The 22,033-nt window shown below is 39.9% G+C and overlaps 1 protein-coding gene across 1 annotated transcript in view; it reads right to left on the bottom strand.

The window, feature by feature from the left end:
- LOC120027917 (transient receptor potential cation channel subfamily A member 1-like) overlaps positions 1-20,378 on the bottom strand; it is a 165,541-nt gene extending 145,163 nt beyond the window's left edge. The window contains exons 1-2 of the mRNA XM_038973011.1: positions 20,310-20,378; positions 20,039-20,089 (exon numbers count right to left, since the gene is read on the bottom strand). Coding sequence (XP_038828939.1) covers positions 20,039-20,089; positions 20,310-20,378 — 120 coding nt within the window. The remainder of the gene's footprint in view (positions 1-20,038; positions 20,090-20,309) is intronic.
- Positions 20,379-22,033: the final 1,655 nt, after the last annotated feature.

Here is a 22,033-nt window from a genome sequence, read left to right as displayed (position 1 = left end):
TGAATAACTGGCTACATGGTAGACCATTCCTGAGGGGAAGGGGATGCATACTATCCCCACGTAGCAGGGTATTGATGTCTGTTGGCTGTGTGTACAGGTCTGTATGTAATGCATCATTCTCTTTGATGATCCATAAGTCCAGGTAGTTTATTTTTCTCTCATCAGTCTGCATGGTAAATTTGAGATATTCAGAGCTCTCGTTTAGCAGAGTTTGGAATTCATTTAGTTCCTGCTGACTTCCTTCCCAGAGCACAAAGACATCATCTATGTATCTCTTCCATGAGATGATTTTAGAAAGTAGGGGGTGTGGTTCCTCAAATTGTTCCACATACAGGTTCACATAGTTGGGGTCAAAGGGGGAGCCCATGGCTACACCCCGAATTTGAAGGAAAAACTCTGACTCAAAGATGAAGTAGTTATTGGATAATACCAGTTCAGTGAGATGCAACATGCGATCATTGGCTGGAGCAAGGCTAGTGTCTCTCTGTTGAAGGAAGTGTTGCAGATCACAAAATATAATTTAAAAGTTAGAATTAAGGTGTCTGTAATAGAATATATTTGTCAAAAACGAATGTAAACATAAAAAAATGCATTTTTCATAGCTTCCAAAATCTTTTTACAATGTAGGAGTAACAAGATTGCTGTGCAGTTGCCTCCAAACAGCGCCCCCTGTCAGTCATCTAGGGTTAATACATATCATTGGACTGAACTGAAAATATATCAGAACCTCCCTGATGTTGTCTTTTATGTTGCAGGTGTTCTGGCCTGCTTTGGTCAACGAGATTTGATCGCCACAATGCCAGATAGACTGGATGTACAGACTGGCTCCTGTGTGCAAATCCCATGTTCATTTGATATTCCTGACCAAAATAGGGATACATTTAACAGCGCAATACTAACCTCTGGAGTGTGGATTAAAGAAAGCCCATACCTTGGTGGGCGTCCGGACAGTGTGATATTTAACAGTAGTAAGATGGTCAACAGATATCAAGGGAAGATAACTGGAAACATGTCCCAGAAGAACTGCACCACAGTCTTCTTCAATGTAACCACCAGTTACACTAATAAATACTTCTTCAGGATTGAGAGTCAACTATTCCGTGGAACAGATCCTGATAAGTCTGTTGATATAGTTGTCAGAGGTAAGAGACAATTTATCTTTTAACCAACTATTTTTCCAGTTTAGATTCCTTGCATCAAAGATAAGAGTAGAACAAGTGGACAGTTTAACTATTAGTGTAAAATATCTTTATCTACAATGTATTACAGATTTTCCTTCCAGTCCCATCCTTACTGTCTCAGGTGAGGTGAAGGAAGGGACCCCTGTCAGCTTGAACTGCTCTGCTGTCGCTCCCTGTCCTGAACACCCCCCTGAACTGACATGGACTCTCCCAACACAGTTCACAACTAAGAACCAACTGCAGGAGAATCCAGACCAAACCAAATCAGTTCACTCCACGGTGACCTTCACTCCGTCATACCTTCATCATGAGAAGAACATCACTTGTACTGCAGTCTACCCAGTAGGGACAAGCAACAAGACAGCTGAACATAACATGATGCTTAACGTTTCATGTAAGATTTCGTCACCGGTTCCTGTAGAATAGATAATTCTACCATGTTTTCACTTTTGATTGTAATAGAGTGGTTTTGATGAGACTATTCAATATACCATATCCAGATACATTGTAAATGAACCCCTCTCCCTCAGTCTCTCCTAAGGACACCTCGGCCTCCATCAGTCCAGCTGATCCAGTATTAGTGGGCAGCTGTGTTAATCTGACCTGCAGCAGTACAGCCAACCCTCCAGCGACAAACTTCACCTGGTTCCAGATCAGTGGGGGTAAAACAGCACAGGTAGCAACTGGACTGAGTTACACCCTCAATGTGACTGTTGATGGAGGACTGTACTACTGTGAAGCAAGAAATAGTCATGGCTGTGGGAAGTCAAGGGAAGTGCAGCTGGCTATTAAAGGTAGAAGCATTGGCACATTCAATACGACACAACATTAAGAATATTATAGATATAGATAGATGTAGAAGAGATAAACTTCTACATGCCTGCTATATGTGTCTAGGTATGATACGGTTTTAGGATCTTAATTTGATCACTATTTTGTTGCTTAGAAGTTTATTGCATTGTGGGAATCACAGATAAGCTTTGTGATTTGCATATATTCACCAAAAATCTGCACTAAAACGTGGTTAAGTTAACAGTATTGCACTTTTCATGTATCCTTATTTTGTCCAGCTAATAGCCTCACCTCCAATGGAACAACATTACGGAGGAAACGTTCAAATCCTTTTGCTGCAGGATTATTTTCCTGTAACAATACTGGATAAATTAAGATCTTACATCTGTACATCTACAGTATATGTGTAATTTGTAGTATTAGACAATGTGCATAATGTTTCCTCTTTTAGGAACAGATGACCATAATATGTGTTTTATTTACAGGGCAAGAAGAGCCTGTTAACCCAAAGGTTTTTGAGATTGTAGGAAAAACCTTGGGGTTGCTTTTCCTTTTCAGCCTGATCGTATTCTTTGCATGGTAAAAAGATATTCCCATCCTCAATGCAAACATATTTATCATGCTGATTGTGCTTTTGTATATGAAAACCTAAATGATGTCAAAATACCTTTATTCTTGTCTTCCAGGAGGAGGAGAACATCTAGACTCCCCAGTGGGTTTGACATGACAGACCGTTCACAGGGACAGGTGGGAATGTTAGACTCAACTTTTAAAACCCATCTAGAATGTGTGTTTAAGGAAGAATTGAATGAATACTGTGTTGTGTAACCAACTGTAACTATGAAGTCATTATTCTTCTGAAGTGTCGATCCTGACACATGTTCCTCTCTCTGTGTTCTCTCCACAGAACTCCCCGGTTGGGACAGTGTGCTCTAACCAGGCCACGGTCGGTAGAGGGAACCAGTAACCACCACTTAACAACCTAGATGGGCTTCATGCACAAGTCAATAAAAGAGGTGCATTCAATGGGTTTTAAGTCTTTTTATGTACAGTATTGTCATTGGGTTTTCGTTTTCTTTTCATACTTTTGGTACTTTTGTAATTGTGTGCTCTTTGATTATCTGTATATTTGTAGAATTTGCTGGGATGAAAAGTGTTTAGCTTTTACTATAGTGGTAATACTATGATGCAGGCTACTCTTTATTTTAAACAATTTATTTTGAGTGTTGAGTTCACAGAGTTCACAGAGTTTAATGTCTTCCAGAATAGAGGAACTGCTGAGTTCAACTAGCCTACTGAAGGCAGTTTAAGACCATATAAAGTCAATGATGACTGAGGAGAGAAGACACAGTTAGTTGGAGAGACAGTGGTCTGATACAAGACAGGAAGTTGGTACAGGAAGTTTACATGATGGCAGAATGGTGTTAAAATCCACTAGTCACTGTTTCTCTGCATCTTTTGTGCAGTTCCCAGAATAACAATATTATATATTTTCAGTTTATATCTATTTAGAAGTTGTTGTGTCAGTTTTTATGTTGAGTGTTAAATCAAAGAAACAATTGAGACTGAATTTAAGGTTGTTTTTTAATTGCAATGTAATTAAAACCTTTACATTCAATTTCCATGAAATCTTTTGGTCTTATTGGTCCAACATTTTACATATCTCATTAAAATGGATTAAATTGAGATTTTGTGTCACGATTTTTCACACAATTCACCATAATGTGGAATAATTTTTTTACGCACGTAAATTTTTTTAATGAAAAGCTGAAATATCTCGTGTCAATTGGCGTTCAACCCCTTTTCTATGGCAAGCCTAAATAAGTTCAGGAGTAAAGATTTGCTTAACAAGTCACATAAGTTGCATGGAATCACTCTGTGTGCAATACTAGTGTTTAACATGATTTTTGAATTACTACCTCATCTCTGTTCCCCACACATACAATTATCTGTTAGGTCCCTCAGTCAAGCAGTGAATTTCAAATAGATTAAACGACAAAGACTGGGAGCTTTTCCAATGACTCACAAAGAAGGGCACCTGTTGGTAGATGGGTAAAAAGAGCATGGCGAAGATATTATTTACAGTTTGGATGGTTTATCAATACACCCAATCACTACAAAGATACAGGCGTCCTTCCTAACTCAGTCCCCGGAGAAGAAAGAAACCGCTCAGGGATTTTACTCACAGGAGGTTGGTGGCACCTTCATTGGGGAGAACGTACTCGAGGTAATGACTGGAGCAGAATAGGTGGAATGGTACCAAATACATCCAACACGTTTTCCATGTGTTTGATTCCATTCCATTTGCTCCGTTCCAGACATAATTATGAGTTGTCTTCCCCTCAGCAGCCTCCACTGATTTCACCATAAGGCCAGTGGTAACATTAAAACAGTTGCAGTGTTTAACGGCTGTGATTGGAGAAAACTGAGGATGGATCAACAACATTTTACTTACCACACAATACTAACCTAAATGACAGAGTGAAAAGAAGGAAACATGTTGTTAGGTGAGAATTATCGGTTAATTGAATGATTAGAATACTCCGCCCTGAAACATATAATTGTATGGAAGTGATTAGAATGTATAACATCATAATCAATAAATGTGTAGTCTAGTCAGAATTAGGGTAAAGACAATATGTCTTTATGGTATTATAAACACAGACTGTCTGAGCTTGGTGCCGACCTGACTAGAGATTTGGGAGAAGAACAGGGTGTATGTTTCAAGGAAAAGGTCACTAATCTCTGGCGGCTGGGTAGCAGGACATGTGTGTGCGTCTGTTTGTATGCGTGTGTGTGTGTGTGTGTGTGTGTGTGTGTGTGTGTGTGTGTGTGTGTGTGTGTGTGTGTGTGTGTGTGTGTGTGTGTGTGTGTGTGTGTGTGTGTGTGTGTGTGTGCGTATGTTTGTATGCGTGTGTGTGTTTGTGTGTGTGTGTGTGTGTGTGTGTGTGTGTGTGTGTGTGTGTGTGTGTGTGTGTGTGTGTGTGTGTGTGTGTGTGTGTGTGTGTGTGTGTGTGTGTGTGTGTGTGTGTGTGTGTGTGTGCGTGTGGTGGTGTAAATGTGTGGGCGTGAGAAGTCAGTATAAAATGAATTGTTTTGTATTCTTGACTTTAGGACGTTCCCGTGAATAAACTTTTTGGACTATCTATTGTAGCTGGGCCTCCGTCTGTTTCATTCGACCAGGATCTTACAAATTCTGGTTTGCAGACTGAGTAATATAATTAAATTGGGTTATGTACCTGGAGAACAAAACTCTCTTATCACATGTACAGAATAAAAATATTCCAAAACATGCATTCTGTTTGCAATAAGGCACTAAAGTAAAACTGCAAAACATTTGGCAAAGAAATTCACTCTTTGTCCAACACAACATATCAGTAAGTCCCTCACTTCATATTTTAAAGGATGGTGATGGCTGCAATATGTTATGGGTATACTTGTCATCAAGTGTTTTAGGATGAAAAGAAATGGAATAGAGCTAAGCACAGGCAAAACTCTAGAGAAAAACCTAGTCCAGTCTGATTTTCTAAAGACACTGGAACACAAATTCACCTTTCAGCAGGACAATAACCTAAAACAAAAAGCCAATATACACCAGAGTTGCTTACTATGACAATATTGAATTTTCCTAAGTGTCCAAGTTACAGTTTTAATCGGCTTGAAAATCTATGGCAAGACTTGGAAATGGCTGTCTAGCAATGATCCACAACCAATTTCAAAGAGCTTGAAGAATTTTTTTTATGAATAATGTGCAAATTCCAGGTGTGCAAAGCTCTTATAGGCTTTAAAAAAAACTGTATTTAACCAGTTAAGAACAAATTCTTCTTTTCAATGACAGCCTAGGAACAGTGGCAGAGGTAGAACAACAGATTTTTCCCTTGTCAGTTCAGGGATTCAATCTTGCAACCTTACAGTTACTAGTCCAATGCTCTAACCACTAGGCTACCTGACTTACCAAGATAGACTCACAGCTGTAATCGCTGCCAGAGGTGATTCTAACATGCATTGAATCGGGGATGTGAATACTTATGTAAATTAGTTATTTCTGTATTTAATTTTCAATAAATATGCAAACATTTCAAAAAATATATTTTCACTTTTTTATTATGGGTTATTGTGTGTAAATGGATGAGAAAACAAATCTATTTCATCATTTTTTTATTCAGGCACTTAACACAACAAAATGTGGAATAAGTCAAGGGGTATGAATACTTTCTGAAGACGCTGAGTCCACCAAACATTAGGAACACCTTCCTAATATTAAGTTTCACCCACTTTTGTCTTCACATCAACAGCCTCAAATCATCAGGGAAAGGACTCTACAAGGTGTCGAAAGCATTCCACAGGGAAGCTGGTCCGTGTTGACTCCAATGCTTCCCACAGTTGTGACAAGTTGACTGGATGTGTTTGGGTGGTGGACCGTTTGGGTGGTGGACCATTACACACTGGAAACTGTTAAATGTGAAAAAACCCAGTGGTGTTGTAGTTCTTGAAACCAGTGCGCCTGGAACCTAATACCACACCTCGTTCAAAGAGATTTACATTTTTGTCTTGCCCAAACACCATCTAAATGGCACACATACACAATCCATGTCTCAATTGACTCAATGCTTAATAATCCTCCTTTAACCTGTCTCCTCCCCTTCATCTACACTGATTGAAGTGGATTTAACAAGTGACATCAATAAGGGATCATAGCTTTAACCGGGATGATGGTGCCGGAGGGGATGGCCGCCGTTTTACAGGCTCCTAACCATCTGTGCTATTTTGTGTGTTTTCTCGCATTGTTTGTAACTTATTTTGTACATAATGTTGCTGCTACCGTCTCTTATGACCAAAAAGAGCTTCTTGATATCAGAACAGCGATTACTCACTTTGAACTGGACAAAGATTTTTTCTTTAATGAGTCCGGAGCGAAGGATATACTGCTTTTTCAAGACCAGGCCCAAATCCCTGTCATTCACGTGAAGAAAATATGGAAATACATGGGGCAGAGATCGGAGTTCCTTGTGAGAATTCATCGCAGAGTGGGTAACCCGGCCTCTACCATACGTTCTATTGGCCAATGTACAATCACTGGAGAATAAACTGGATGAGCTCCGTTCAAGACTATCCCACCAACAGGACATTAAAACTGTACTGTCTTATGTTTCATAGAGTCGTGTCTGAACAACGACATGATAATGTACAGTAGGCTGGTTTTTCCATACATCGACAAGACAGAACAGTTGCCTACGGCAAGACAAGGGATGGCGGTCTGTGTCAATTTGTCAATAACAGCTGGTGCGCAAAATCATATATTAGGGAAGTCTCAATGTTTTGCTCTACTGAAGTAGATTATCTCAAGCTGTAGACCACACTATTTACCAAGAGAGTTTTCATCTATATTTATCATAGCTGTCCATTTACCACCACAAACCGATGCTGGAACTAAGATTGCACTCAACGAGCTGTATAAAGTCATAAGCAAACAAGAAAATGCTCATCCAGAGGCGGAGCTCCAAGAGGCCAGTGACTTTAATGCAGGGAGACTTCAATCTGTTTTACCTCATTTCCACCAGCATGTTACATGTGCAACCAGAGGGGAAAAAACTCTAGACCACCTTTACACCACACACAGAGATAAGTAAAAGCTCTCCCTCACCCTCCATTTTGCAAATCTGACCACAATTATATCCTCCTGATTCCTGCTTACAAGCAAAAACTAAAGCAGGAAGTACAAGTGACTCGCTCAATACGGAAGTGGTCAGATGACGCAGATGCTAAGCTATAGGACTGTTTTCGCTATGCCATCAGACGAACCATCAAATACAGGACTAAGGACTATACAGGACTATACAGGACTAAGATTGAATCCATCTACATCAGGGCTTGCAAACTATTACGGACTACAAAGGGAAGCCTACCGGATGACCTAAATTACTTCTATGCGCGCCTCGAGGCAAGAAACACTGAAGCATGCATGAGAGCACCAGCTGTTCCGGACGACTGTGTGATCACGCTCGCCGTAGCCGATGTGAGTAAGACCTTAAAACAGATTACCATTCACAAGGCCGCAGGTCCAGACGGATTACCAGGATGTGTCCTCCGAGCATACGCTGACCAACTGGCAAGTGTCTTCACTGACATTTTCAACCTGTCCTTGGCCGAGTCTGTAATAGCTACATGTTTCAAGCAGACACTCATATTCCCTGTGCCCAATAACACCAAGGTAACCTGCCTAAATGACCCATAGTACTCATGTCTGTAGCCAGGCTGGTCATAGCTCACATCAACACCATCATCCCAGAAACACTAGATCCACTCCAATTTGCATACCGCCCCAACAGATCCACAGATGATGCAATCTCTATTCCAATCAACAATGCCCTTTCCCACTTGGACAAGAGGAACACCTACGTGAGAATGCTGTTCATTGACTACAGCTCAGAGTTCAACTCATAGTTCCCTCAAAGCTCATCAATAAGCTAAGGACCTTGGGACTTAAACACCTCCCTCTGCAACTGGATCCTAGACTTCCTGATGGGCCACACCCCAGGTGGTAAGGGTAGGCGACAACACATCTGCCTCTCTGATACTCAACACGGGGCTCCCTCAGGGGTGCGTGCTTAGTCAGCTCCTGTACTCCCTGTTCACCCATGACCGCGTGGTCAAGTACGACTCCAACACAATCATTAGCTTTGCAGACGACACAACAGGGCCTGATCACCAACAAAAATGAGACAGCCTATAGGAAGGAGGTCAGAAATCTGGCAGGGTGGTTCCAGGACAATAACCTTTCACTCTAAGTGATCAAGACAAAGGAGATGATCGTGGACTACAGGAAAAGGAGGGCCGAGCATGCCCCCATTCTCATCGATGGGGCTGAGGTGGGGCAGGTTGAGAGCTTCAAGCTCCTTGGTGTCCACATCACCAACAAACTATCATTGTCCAAACACACCAAGACAGTCGTGAAGAGGGCATGACAGCACCTATACATCCCTCAGGAGACTGAAAAGATTTGGCGTGGGTCCTCAGATCCTCAAAAAGTTATACAGCTGCACAATCGAGAGCATCCTGACTGGTTGCAACACCGCCTGATATGGCAACTGCTCGGGCTCCGACCGCAAGGCCCTACAGGGGGTAGTGCTTACGGCCCAAGCTTCCAGCCATTAAGGACCTCTATACCAGGGGGTGTCAGAGGAAGGCCCTAAATATTTTTTATTTATAATATTTGTTTCCTTTGTTTCCTATATTTTTTTCTTTTTTCTCCACAATTTCATGCTATCCAATTGGTAGTTACAATCTTGTCACATGACAAGGAGCTGTGCATCCTTCAAAACACAACCCAACCAATGGCCAACAATGCCCGCTTAACCTGGAAGCCAGCCACACCAATGTGTCGAAGGAAACACCATACATCTGGCGACCGTGTCAGCATGTATGCACCCAGCCCGCCACAGGAGTTTTTCTTTTTTTTTTTTTTTTTTTTTCTGGGGGGGTGGATCAGCTTAATATTGCGGAAAGAATGTTGCTTCCAATGTAATTGTCTGCATCATTTCCAATCCCCCATATTTTTTTGGGTAAATATATCCATTCACGTATGCATACATATACACATATATACATACACATACCTACATAGACATACATACTTTTTTTAAAGAGTATACCTTTATTATTATTCCCCGCAAACCCTACCACCGATCCCCCAATTGGAGTAAACTGATAAACATTTCTGTTTTTACCTTCAATTTATACATCTTATACACATTTTACAGACATAGTCTACTTTATAATAGTTCTCTCTTGTTTGTCCTTAGTCCTTCCTCTATTTCTGTTGTCCATCCAGTTTGATTTCCACTTGTAACTGTGCTATTTCACAATAGCTCCGCACCTATACACATTTCACAGATCCCGTATGCCCTACATTGTTTATCTTGTTATTAGTCCCACCCTTCAGCTCCACTCAACCTTTCCCATCTATCTTCCAACATCATCCATTTCGGATTTCTATTTGCCATATATTTCTCAACTGTGCTGTGATGCTTCACAAAAGATTTGAATCTTCCCATTCTCATAGCTTCCACGGATTGTAAATTAAAAATAAACATTTTTGCCAAAATAATTATTATATTATTGATTGATTGACTATGGCTTTTCAAATCCCCCAGTATTGCTATCTGTAGCGTTAGTTCTACGCAAATGTTGCAATTCTTCAACCATTCCTGGACCTGTGACCAAAAACGAGCTACATGCGGACAATACCAAAATAAATGGTCTAATGACTCTGCCTCCTCACAGCAGAATCTACAGAGCTGGGAAGATTGTATCCCCCATATATATAACATTCAATTAGTTGCAAGAATTTTGTACAATAATTTAAATTTAAAAATTCGAAGTTTTGAATCCGGCGTTGTTTTGCGTATCAATTCATAAACCATGTGCCATGGAATGGGTACATCGAAAATCTCTTCCCAACTATTTTGCAATTTATATGGCACAGCTGTAAGTTTTTTGGTCCTTAAATGAAATTGGTATATGTTTTTATTTATCACACTTTTCTTTAACCATTTATGTTCTTTAATATAAGGCCGACATACAAGTTCCTTACTTTTATCCCCTTCTACCTGCCTCTTCCATTTTTGTGGTAATGCTGCAATTAATTGGTTGTAATTTTGGGTAGAGCAGACATTTCCATATGTCTGTGTTAGCTGCATGTGTGACATTACTCCACCAGTCCTATTTATGATATCATTCACAAAAATTATACCTTTTTTAAACATTTCTTCGATAAATACAGTTTTTTTATCAATTACTATATTTGAATTTAACCACAAGATTTGTTGTACTATTTGTTCCGTCCTTTCAGGTGGATTAAACTGAAATTGCAACCAACTTTCTAAGGCTTGTTTAAAAAATAAAGATATTTTGGAGATTATTTCCTTTTCAAGCAACCGAAAGTGAGCAGGTGTAATCTGAATAAAGGGAAAAAGGCCCTTCTTGAACATAGGATGAGACATTTGTACCAATATACTAGAGAACCAGTTTGGATTTAAGTATAACTTTTGTATGACTGATGCCTTTAGTGAGAGGTCTAATGCTTTAATATTTAATAATTTCTGCCCTCCGAATTCATATTCGTTATATAAATAGGCCCTTTTAATTTTATCTGGCTTGCCGTTCCAAATAAAATTGAATATTTTTTGTTCATATAATTTAAAAAGCAGGTCACTAGGTGTAGGTAAAACCATAAGCAAATAGGTAAACTGTGATATGATTAAAGAGTTAATCAGGGTGATTTTCCCACAAATAGACAGGTATTTTCCTTTCCATGGTAGCAAGATCTTATCTATTTTTGCTAACTTTCTATAAAAATTTATTGGAGTGAGATCATTTCTTTCTTTTGGGATTTGTATACCGAGTATGTCCACATCTCCGTCAGACCATTTAATTGGTAAACTACATGGCAATGTAAAATGTGTATTTTTTAGTGATCCAATACGTAATATGGTACATTTATCATAATTTGGTTTCAATCCAGAGAGGATAGCAAATGTATCTAGATCCTCTAAGAGGCCGTGGAGAGATTCTAGTTGTGGTTTTAAAAGAAAACATGAATCATCAGCGTACAATGACACCTTAGTTTTTAGGCCCTGGATTTCTAATCCCTTAATATTAATGTTTGATCTAATTTTAACAGCTAACATTTCGATGGCAATAATAAATAGATATGCCGATAGTGGACAACCTTGTTTTACTCCTCTAGATAGTTTAAAACTTTCTGAGATGTAGCCATTATTTACTATTTTACACCTAGGGTTACTATACATAATTTTTACCCATTTTATAAGAGATTCCCCAAAATTGAAATATTCTAGGCATTTATATATAAACTCCAGTCGTACTTTATCAAAAGCCTTTTCAAAATCAGCTATGAAAACCAGGCCTGGTGTCCCCGATATTTCATAGTGTTCTATTGTTTCCAGTACTTGCCTTATATTATCTCCAATGTATCGTCCATGTAAAAAACCTGTCTGATTAGGATGAATAATATCTGACAAAACTTTTTTTATTCTATGCGCCAAGCATTTTGCTAGGATTTTTGCATCACAACACTGAAGTGTAAGAGGTCTTCATTTTTTAAATGGACTGGATCTTTATATATACCACTTGGGTCCTGTTTCAGTAATAATGATATCACACCTTCTTGTTGCGTGTCTGATAATCTATCATTTATATAGGAGTGGTTAAAACAAGCTAATAATGGTCCTTTGAGTATATCAAAAAAATGTTTGTATACTTCCACTGGTATGCCATCCAGTCCTGGAGTTTTCCCGTCCTTAAAGGCCCCAATTGCATCAAGTAGTTCCTCCTCTGTAATTAGGCCTTCACATGAGTCTTTCTGTACAGATGTTAATTTTACATTATTATTAGGGAAAAAATCCATACAATTAGTTTCAGTTAGTGGAGATGGAGGAGCCTGAAACGAAAACATATTCTTAAAGTACTTTACTTCCTCTTTCAAAATATCATTTGGTGAATCATGCGTGACTCCATCATTTGTAACAAGTTTTAATACGTTTTTTTTGGTAGCATTTCTATATTGAAGATTGAAAAAGAATTTGGTGCATTTTTCCCCATATTCCATCCAGTTCGCTTTATTTTTAAAATATATTACACTGGATCTTTCTTGAATAAGTTCCTCCATTTATTTTTGTTTTTCCTCTAACTTATTCTGTGCCTCTATGGTACCGTTTTTATTGTTATCTAACTGTACTGTTAGTCCTTCAATTTCCTTTGTTAATATGGACTATTTTGATCTAAATTGCTTTTGTTTTATAGATGAGTACTGAATTGCATGGCCTCTAAAGGCACACTTAAAAGTGTCCCATACAATATGGGGATCTGCTGTACCTATGTTATGTCTAAAAAAAGTCAGTTATAAATTCTTCTGTCCTAGTTCTAAACAATTTATCATCTAGTAGGCTTTGATTAAATTTCCAATATCCTCGCCCACGTGGAAATTCTGTAAGAGTAATATATTTGCCAATTATGTGATGGTCCGACCGCATTCTGTCCCCTATCAAACACTTTTTAACTTTTGGTGCCAGAGAGAATGATATAAGAAAGTAGTCAAGGCGACTAGCTTGATTAAGCCTCCGCCATGTATATCTCACTAGGTCAGGGTATTTAAGTCTCCATATATCCACTAATTCCAATATATCCATGACATTCCTGATTTCCTTAAGTGTCTGAGGGTGATAGTTTGTAGTGTGATTTCCTTTCCGGTCCATAGAGGTATTTAAGACCGTATTAAAATCTCCCACTATAATAATAGAGTCTAGTGTTGCTTGTAGAGTTGATACATTCTTATATATATTGTCAAAGAAGCTTGGATCATCATTATTCGGACCGTATAGGTTAATAAGCCATATATGTTTATTGTCCAATAACATATTTAAAATAATCCATCTACCTTGAGGATCTGTTTGGACAAGTTGCACATTTGGATCAAAGTTATTATTAATTAAAACCATCACCCCTTTTGAATTTCTTTGCCCATGGGAGAAATATATTTCGCCCCCCCAGTTCTTTTTCCACAAAACTTCATCTAAAACTGTCAAATGGGTTTCCTGTAAACAGTAGATATTATAATCCTTCTCTTTTAGCCAGGTAAATACTGATCGTCTTTTCTTATTATCTGCTAAGCCATTACAATTGTAACTGGCTATACTTATTTCACCACTTACCATAATGAGACACACCTTTCAATTATTTTTATCAAAATATATGTTTGTAAACTTCCTATTAAAAAGTAACAATGATTGAGTGTCTATATAGTTGTACCATGACATTTGCATCTCCACTAAGCAAACCTCCAATTGGTCCCCACTATTCCACCCGCCAAAAGCCCCCATCTCGAGTTGGGTTGTCATCCCAATGCCCGGCAGACCACCCCCGACCCCCCGCATCACACAGCCCCGGACCGACTGGGATCCATCCTTCGAAAAGTGCACACAGCGCCATCCACCGAACCGAAGCTGATCCATTGCCAAATGCATTTCCATCGCCCTCACCTCGATTTTTATTACATATTGCTGTGAATCATCCTCTATAGTCCCTAACATCTTTTACTTCTTCCTTCGCAACAGTTGTGGGATACACACATACACCCACACACATTCAGCCCTTACCCCCACACAACCATAAGCTCACCCTCTCAACAATTGCACCATCCCAGAGCCCAACTCAAGATGGGTCATGATTTACAAATGTACTTGCAGTTGCAGCTGCATGAGAAGGCCTGCAAGACCGCGCAAAAAATGAGCATAAATGTAGAGATTTATTTACCATTGTCACATCCTAGATGATGGAGGTCAAATGTACACCTTCTTCCTGAAACACCCACAATACGGTCATCCGTTTTGACCATGTTCCCAAGCATCTCCATGCAGTCCGACTTGATTTCGTGCCACCAGGGCCACAATAATATACCCCCTCTCTGAATGTCCGAGTGTGACCCCCTCCCCATGGGTTACTGCAGCTAGTGTTGCCAGCACTGCCACTGCCTGGGTGGGGGCACCCCACCGGAATCCCCACCGGCTAGGTACAAGGTCGTCAAGGTTCTCATTAGCAGCTTTGAGAATTTCCTTGTTTATTATGCTCTCCCTTTAGGGGGCTTTGGCTTTGCAGGACCAACCCTGCCAAGCAGGCTCAGAATCTTGAGGGGGTAGTGCTGCTGTTGGTCCCTGACCTCATTTTGGCTGCATACAGACCGCTTACAGCATGCACATAAAACAGTTAGGGACTTCTCCTTAGTATCTGGGCCATTCATGTGGGTGTCTAGGGTATAGGGCCATGGACCGTACCATTAAAATAGGATAATAAATAATTAGATATAATTTATTTTAAAAATGTAGTTCCCCATGATAGGACAATAAATAAATAAGACGTATAATTCATTATAAAAGTATATCCATCATCTGAACAACATTGAAAGCCCTCTCATACCCGGCCCACAGCAATACACTGGCTCTGGGATATGCAACTATTTCATTACTCACTCACTCAACTTTCCAAACATAACAAATAAAAATAATCACACACCACACCATCCACACATACTGTGCCTTCTGTTTACTTAGTTTTTATCTTCACTATGTAGAAATAGTGCTTGTGTTCAATTAGTTATATGTGAAGATTTATAGAAAAGCTATATTTTGTATTGTATTGTTACAATCAATAACCGGGCTTGAATTGTGTTTATTTTCCTCATCTATGAGAACTTTGTAATTTTTAAAATAACCATGTCTTTGTGTCTCTGAACAACTGGTTATCAATATATAGTTTATCAACGACGAGAGCTACTCGTTTCGCTTTTAATCTATTTTCTTTGAAAATTGGATACAGAACTTTGCGCCGTTCTGCAATTTCTTTCGGAAACTGATCATTCATGCCAATTTTGGTCCCAGCAAGTCTTTTACCCAGGCTTTTAACCATTATTTTATCTTTAAATGAAGCAAATTTGGCAACGATTGGGCGTTCGTACCTCTGCCCTCTCTGTCCGAGGCGGTGTACACGTTCAAGTTGGATCTTATCGATAACTTCGCGTGGAATCTGAAGCGCTGCAAAAAGGAACTCTCTAACTACAGATTCAGGAACCTCTCCTTCTTTCTCTTGGATACCTGTAAGTACCAAATTCTCTCTCATGGATCTAGTTTGTATGTCCAGTAAGCATTCCTTCAGAACAGTGTTCTCCTTTTTAATTTCATTCATTTCGGTTTCAATCTTATTGACCGTCCCTTTTAGCGCGTGTGTTTCCTTCTCCAATGCCGCAGCTTTTTCATCACTCATCTCTAGGCTTGCCTTCAACTATTTTATATCTTTACTAACTAATTCAAGTATACCCAGTTTGGCCCGCCACAGGAGTTGCTAGAGCGCGATGTGACAAGGACATCCCTGCCGGCCAAACCCTCCTCTAACCCGGACGATGCTGGGCCAATTGTGCGCCGCCCAATCGGTCTCCCAGTCACGACCAGGTGCGACAGAGCCTGGACTTGAACCAATAGCACAGCTAGCACTGTGATGCAGTGCCTTAGACCACTGTGCCACTCAGGAGAACACCAAAAGGCTTCTAAACAGCTTCTACCGCCATAAGACTGCTGAATAGCTGATCAATTGGCTAGCCGGACTATTTGCATTGACCCCCCCACCCCCTTTTTTTATTCTGTTGTTTATTATCTACGCATGGTCATTTTACCCCGACCTACATGTACATATTACCTCAATTACCTAGACTAACCTGTACCCCCGCACATTGACTCGGTACAGGTACCCCTGTTTATAGCCACGTTATTGTTATTTAGATGTTGCTCTTTAATTTGTATACTTTTGTTCAAGCAGAAATTTGCTTCCTGCAACACAAACTCAAAAAAGTTATGGGACACTGTAAAGTCCATGGAGAATAAGAACATCTCCTCCCAGCTGCCCACTGCACTGAAGATAGGAAACACTGTCACCACCGACAAATCCACTATAATTGAGAGTTTCAATAAGCATTTTTCTACGGCTGGCCATGCTTTCCACCTGGCTACCCCTACCCCGGTCAACAGCACTGCACCCCCCCACAGCTACTCGCCCAAGCCTTCCCCATTTCTCCTTCTCCCAAATCCAGTCAGCTGATGTTCTGAAAGAGCTGCAAAATCTGGACCCCTACAAATCAGCCGGGCTAGATAATCTGGACCCTTTCTTTCAAAAAAATTCTGCTGAAATTGTTCCCACCCCTATTACTAGCCTGTTCAACCTCTCTTTCGTGTCGTCTGAGATTCCCAAAGATTGGAAAGCAGCTGCGGTCATCCCCCTCTTCAAAGGGGGGGACACTCTTGACCCAAACTGCTACAGACCTATATCTATCCTACCCTGCCTTTCTAAGGTCTTCGAAAGCCAAGTCAACAAACATTACCGACCATTTCGAATCCCACCATACCTTCTCCGCTATGCAATTTGCTTTCAGAGCTGGTCATGGGTGCACCTTAGCCACGCTCAAGGTCCTAAACGATATCTTAACCGCCATCGCTAAGAAACAATACTGTGCAGCCGTATTCATTGACCTGGCCAAGGCTTTCGACTCTGTCAATCACCACATCCTCATCGGCAGACTCGACACCCTTGGTTTCTCAAATGATTGCCTCGCCTGGTTCACTAACTACTTCTCTGATAGAGTTCAGTGTGTCAAATCGGAGGGTCTGTTGTCCGGTCCTCTGGCAGTCTCTATGGGGGTGCCACAGGGTTCAATTCTTGGACCGACTCTCTTCTCTGTATACATCAATGATGTCGCTCTTGCTGCTGGTGAGTCTCTGAACCACCTCTACGCAGACGACACCATTCTGTATACTTCTGGCCCTTCTTTAGACACTGTGTTAACAACCCTCCAGGCGAGCTTCAATGCCATACAACTCTCCTTCCGTGGCCTCCAATTGCTCTTAAATACAAGTAAAACTAAATGCATGCTCTTCAACCGATCGCTGCCTGCACCTGCCCACCTGTTCAACATCACTACTCTGGACGGCTCTGACTTAGAATATGTGGACAACTACAAATACCTAGGTGTCTGGTTAGACTGTAAACTCTCCTTCCAGACTCACATCAAACATCTCCAATCCAAAGTTAAATCTTGAATTGGCTTCCTATTCCGCAACAAAGCATCCTTCACTCATTCTGCCAAACATACCATTGTAAAACTGACCATCCTACCAATCCTCGACTTCGGTGATGTCATTTACAAAATAGCCTCCAATACCCTACTCAATAAATTGGATGCAGTCTATCACAGTGCCATCCGTTTTGTCACCAAAGCCCGATATACTACCCACCACTGCGACCTGTACACTCTCGTTGGCTGGCCCTCGCTTCATACTCGTCGCCAAACCCACTGGCTCCAGGTCATCTACAAGACCCTGCTAGGTAAAGTCCCCCCTTATCTCAGCTCGCTGGTCACCATAGCAGCACCCACCTGTAGCACGCGCTCCAGCAGGTATATCTCTTTGGCCGCCTCTCCTTCCAGTTCTCTACTGCCAATGACTGGAACGAACTACAAAAATCTCTGAAACTGGAAACACTTATCTCCCTCACTAGCTTTAAGTACCAGCTGTCAGAGCAGCTCATAGATTACTGCACCTGTACATAGCCCATCTATAATTTAGCCCAAACAACTACCTCCTTCCCTACTGTATTTATTTATTTATTTTTGCTCCTTTGCACCCCATTATTTCTATCTCTACTTTGCACATTCTTCCACTGCAAATCAACCATTCAAGTGTTTTACTTGCTATATTGTATTTACTTCGCCACCATGGCCTTTTTTTTGCCTTCACCTCCCTTATCTCACCTCACTTGCTCACATTGTATAAAGACTTATTTTTCTACTGTATTATTGACTGTATGTTTGTTTTACTCCATGTGTAACTCTGTGTTGTTGTATGTGTCGAACTGCTTTGCTTTATCTTGGGCAGGTCGCAATTGTAAATGAGAACGTGTTCTCAACTTGCCTACCTGGTTAAATAAAGGTGAAATAAAAAAATTAATTGTTTTTTTTTGTAAATATTCTTATTAACTCGTATTTTTCTAGAAACAGCATTGTTGGTTAAGGGCTTGAAAGTAAGCATTTCACGGTAATGTCTACACCTGTTGTATTCAGCACATGTGAAAAAATAACATTTGATTTGATTTGATTTGATGTTAAGTATTAAGTATCGCAGTATGCCGTGTGTACAGTGAGCTCCAAAAGTATTGGGACAGTGTCATTTATTTAACTTTTTCATCTCTGTACTCCATCACTTTGGATTTGAAATGATACAACGACTTTGAGGTTAAAGTGCAGACTATCAACTTTCATTTCAGGGTATTTTCATCCATATCGGGTGAACCGGTTAGATATTACAGCACCTTTTGTACATTGTCCCCCCATTTAGGGGACCAACAGTATTGGGACAAATTCACTTATATGTGTATTAAAGTGCAAAAAGGTTTAGTATTTGGTCCAATATTCATAGCAATGGCTACATCAGGCTTGTGACTATTCTGTTTGTGTTTCAGATTATTTTGTGCCCAATGAATGGTAAATAATGTATTGTGTTATTTTGCAGTAACTTTTATTGTAATTAAGAATAGAATATATTTCTAAATTCATTATTGTGGATTCTACCATGATTATGGTCCTGAATTGTGAAACATTATGAGTGAGAAATATCATATATCACCCCCCCCCCCCCCAAATGCTAACTTCCTCTGTCATTGCCTAGGTAAGAGGTTAGCATGTCCTGGGGGGGTGATATTTGTGCCTCTGTGAACAAAAGAGAAGAGAAGTCGTTGATAAGGTCAATCATGAATCAATCAGGTTTAATACAAGTTGCAACAGGGAGACAACATCCAGTATAGAAGCAGAGACAATGTCTGATTGGCCTCTTGAAGACAGACCCTTTATATCCTAATCAGACCAACAATTGTTCTGGAAACACCATCCTCTTGGAGACAGATCCTTTATATCCTAATCAGACCAACAAATGTTCTGTAAACAACATCCTCTTGAAGACAGATCCTTTATATCCTAATCAGACCAACAAATGTTCTGTAAACACCAGCCTGAGAGGCTTGTAGGAAGTCAAAACCAAAGGCAGTGGCTTTGTTAACTACTACAGAATCAGTATTTCACAGAATACAATAACAATCAGCGTGTCCTCGGTCCTTGTACCTCCAGTCTGGCGTCAATCACTATCAACAGTTATGAGTTTAATCCGTAACATACAGCATTGAGTCTAGTGACCATCAACCCAAGTGTTACAAACAGCACACTGGAAATCATGTTACAGAAAGGTCAAATATATAAATATGCTGAACATTATATGAATCATTCTAAACTCAATCTGAACTTAACTCATCTTAAATATCCCCATTACATGTCTATTTTTCATGTGTGTATTGTTGGGAGCTATTTTGTGTCTGTTTTTATTTTGAGTGTTGTTCAAGAGACACACATGAGGCTGCATTTGAGGTTGTTCATTAATTGCACTGTAATAAAAACCCACCTGCTGGGTAAAGTACGTCCTCAGCTCCTGGGTCTCCTTCTCCCAGAAGGCCTTGTGCAGGTCGAACAGGGTTTAGAATAGAAGGGATACAGCTTTTTGTCAAAATGAACTTTTCCTAGCAAATGTAGGAGAACTTGTGCAGCAGGTTGGGAGAATTAACGTAGCAGGTTAGGATAATTGATTAAGGTAAGAAAAAGGGCTAGGGTTAGCTAAAATAAAACAACATCAAATCAAGAACGTCAATTTGACAAAAGCTGTGTCCCATCTAGACATGACCGTCGAAGAAGTACACCTTGCCCTGCAGGTCGATGGCTCTCTCCTGTGGCTCCCAGCCCACCATGCTCTTCTTGGCAGATAGAAGTGACGTAATGAAAGAGGAAGTGGGTGCAGGAGAAATTGAGGAGTGTGTGATAATCCATAAATTACAATTACAGTCACTCTGTTTCTGACAAAGTCTGTTTTTTGTGTTGAAAGATAATGTGAGAACCGGTTATATTTTATTGATCTCAAATTTAACTAAGCAAGTTGGATGGAAGCAAGTTGGATGGATTTTGGTTCATGATCATCATGATCATCATCATGTTTTTTTAAATCCTGGGAGATAGAGGAGAGGGAGATGGTTATATTGCTTAAAGTTTCCGTTGTATCAAGGGTGGACTTGATTATTTGGGGGCCTGTAACAAAATGCTGTTAAGGGGTCCCCTTCCCAATAAAAGGGTTATTTACCCCCCACCCCCACACCTACATTAACTGCAATGAATATTATAATCCCACAATGAAAATATATTGTGTATACGTGTCCATTTCGGGCAGTAATGAAATGTATAGGCCACAAAAAGCTGTTGAGTCAGTGGCTGACCCACACAATGTGTTAAGAATCAGTCAGTGGGCAGCTGGGCTCCATTTCATTTGAAACTGGTGAAACATGACTAAGGCCACCTCTGCAATGTTTCAAGTGACTGAAACTAATTGTTCTGGAGTAGAAGGTTCATTAGAAAATGACAATGTTCTAAACACTTAAATTAGCATACCATGTTTTCACAACTGATGTTGACACCCAGCACATAGACTATTCAACATCCTGTTAAATAAATACTGTAGTATTCTTTAAAAATCATTTCTCATACAGTTATAAGGAAGTACGTCACTGCTGAGATGTGAGATGTGTCACATGAATATCAGCACTTTAGTTTGTCAGGCCTCACTATGTGTGTGACAGTCTCTGCTGTAGACAGTTTACGTTACCGTCTAAGGCAAGTATCGACTTCTTCAATATATTTTCTCTTAATTTGAATGTTCAAAATACATGAAAGGAAATGAATTCTGAGTAATGAGATTCAATATGTTCTAAAGTACTGCTGTTTGTTCATGTATTATCTTCACAACTGAAGGACATAGTGTATTGATATGGAGATGGTTCAATGCAATGTGTTGTGTGAGTTAAGCTACTCTACCAGTAAGTGTATGTTTGTACTGTTTCAGGTGATCAGTAGTGTGTGAGTTCTCACATGGCTTGTCCTGAGAACATGTTTTTTCTCATTGTCCTCTTTATGTCAGGTGAGTCTTCCACACAACAACAACTAGTTATGAATCAGACATAAAGGAATAAGCACAAGTCATTATATTTTATGGGATGTGCTATATAACTGTGTTGAAAAGTGTACAGTTAATTCCTGATTAGTGTATTTTAATAGTCTGGATTTAAACTCTGCTGTGAAAAAACTATTTTGCGTATTTTTGATACTGAATGTTATCAGATATTCAATCAAAAGCTGATATTAGATCAATGGAACCTGAGTGAAAAAAAAAGAAGACAATGACATACTTATTTTATTTATTTCATAAACAAAGTTATGCAACACCCAATGCCCCTGTGTGAAAAAGTAATTGCCCCCTTATACTCAATAACTGGTTGTGTCTCCTTTAGCTGAAATGACTCCAACCAAACACTTCCTGTAGTTGTTGATCAGTATCTCACGTTGCTGTGGAGGAATT

This window comes from Salvelinus namaycush, chromosome 33 (genome assembly GCF_016432855.1).
Source record: "Salvelinus namaycush isolate Seneca chromosome 33, SaNama_1.0, whole genome shotgun sequence".
NCBI classification, from domain to species: Eukaryota; Metazoa; Chordata; class Actinopteri; order Salmoniformes; family Salmonidae; genus Salvelinus; species Salvelinus namaycush.
Note: the sequence above shows the minus strand (reverse complement) of the source record. Positions and strands in the feature narration are given on the sequence as shown.